Below are 663 nucleotides of genomic sequence, written 5' to 3'. Positions count from 1 at the left end.
CGGGCCCCCCCCCCGCCTCCGCTGCGGCCTAGCCCGGAGCCCGCGCCCCGGCCTCGCGGCTCCGCGCCGCCGGCCCTTCCTCGCCACCTGGGCCCGAGAGACCGCGCAGGAGCAAGCGTCCGGGAGGTGAGGGGCGGAGGCACCTACCAGCTGCTGCCGGACCCAGCGCCACATGCCCCCGCCGTTGCCGTCCCGGTCCCGCGGGACGCGGGGGCCGAGGGGCTGCAGGTGGAGGCCGAAGAGCCAGAGGGGGAAGCAGGAGAGCCCCTCCGGCTGAAGTTCCGCTCGCCGTCGCGGCCGCCTCACTCCCCGCGCCGGGGCCCCATCTCGCCGCGCCGGCCCCGAGGTCCTACAGGCGCGGTCCCGGCGCCGCCCCCGCCCGGCGCAGCTGAGTCCGCTGCCGCGCCGCAGCCACCTTCATTATTGACCGTTGTCACCCGCAGTACCGCCACAACCCCAACCCCGGCCCCACCCGGGCCAGCCCCCGGCGCCCCGGCCCGCCTCCGGACGTGACGAAATTGGCCGCGCGGACCGAGGCCCAGGCTCAGCCGCGTGGGTGGGGAAGTCGGCGAGCGTGGAAGGGGGCCGGGCTTCCGAACGCGGCGTCTGGGCTCTGCCCCTCCCCTCATTTCTGGGGTAGGATTTAGTCGCGTGGGTGTGTCT

General features: G+C 76.5%; 1 protein-coding gene across 1 annotated transcript in view; it reads right to left on the bottom strand.

Annotated features, from left to right (window-relative positions):
- The window catches only part of ATP11B (ATPase phospholipid transporting 11B (putative)), a 124,238-nt gene extending 123,812 nt beyond the window's left edge, over positions 1–426 (bottom strand). The window contains exon 1 of the mRNA XM_007468922.1: positions 148–426. Coding sequence (XP_007468984.1) covers positions 148–174 — 27 coding nt within the window. The 5' untranslated portion in view covers positions 175–426. The remainder of the gene's footprint in view (positions 1–147) is intronic.
- Positions 427–663: the final 237 nt, after the last annotated feature.

Source organism: Lipotes vexillifer, unplaced genomic scaffold, assembly GCF_000442215.2.
Source record: "Lipotes vexillifer unplaced genomic scaffold, Lipotes_vexillifer_v1.1 scaffold263, whole genome shotgun sequence".
Classification (NCBI taxonomy): Eukaryota; Metazoa; Chordata; class Mammalia; order Artiodactyla; family Lipotidae; genus Lipotes; species Lipotes vexillifer.
Note: the sequence above shows the minus strand (reverse complement) of the source record. Positions and strands in the feature narration are given on the sequence as shown.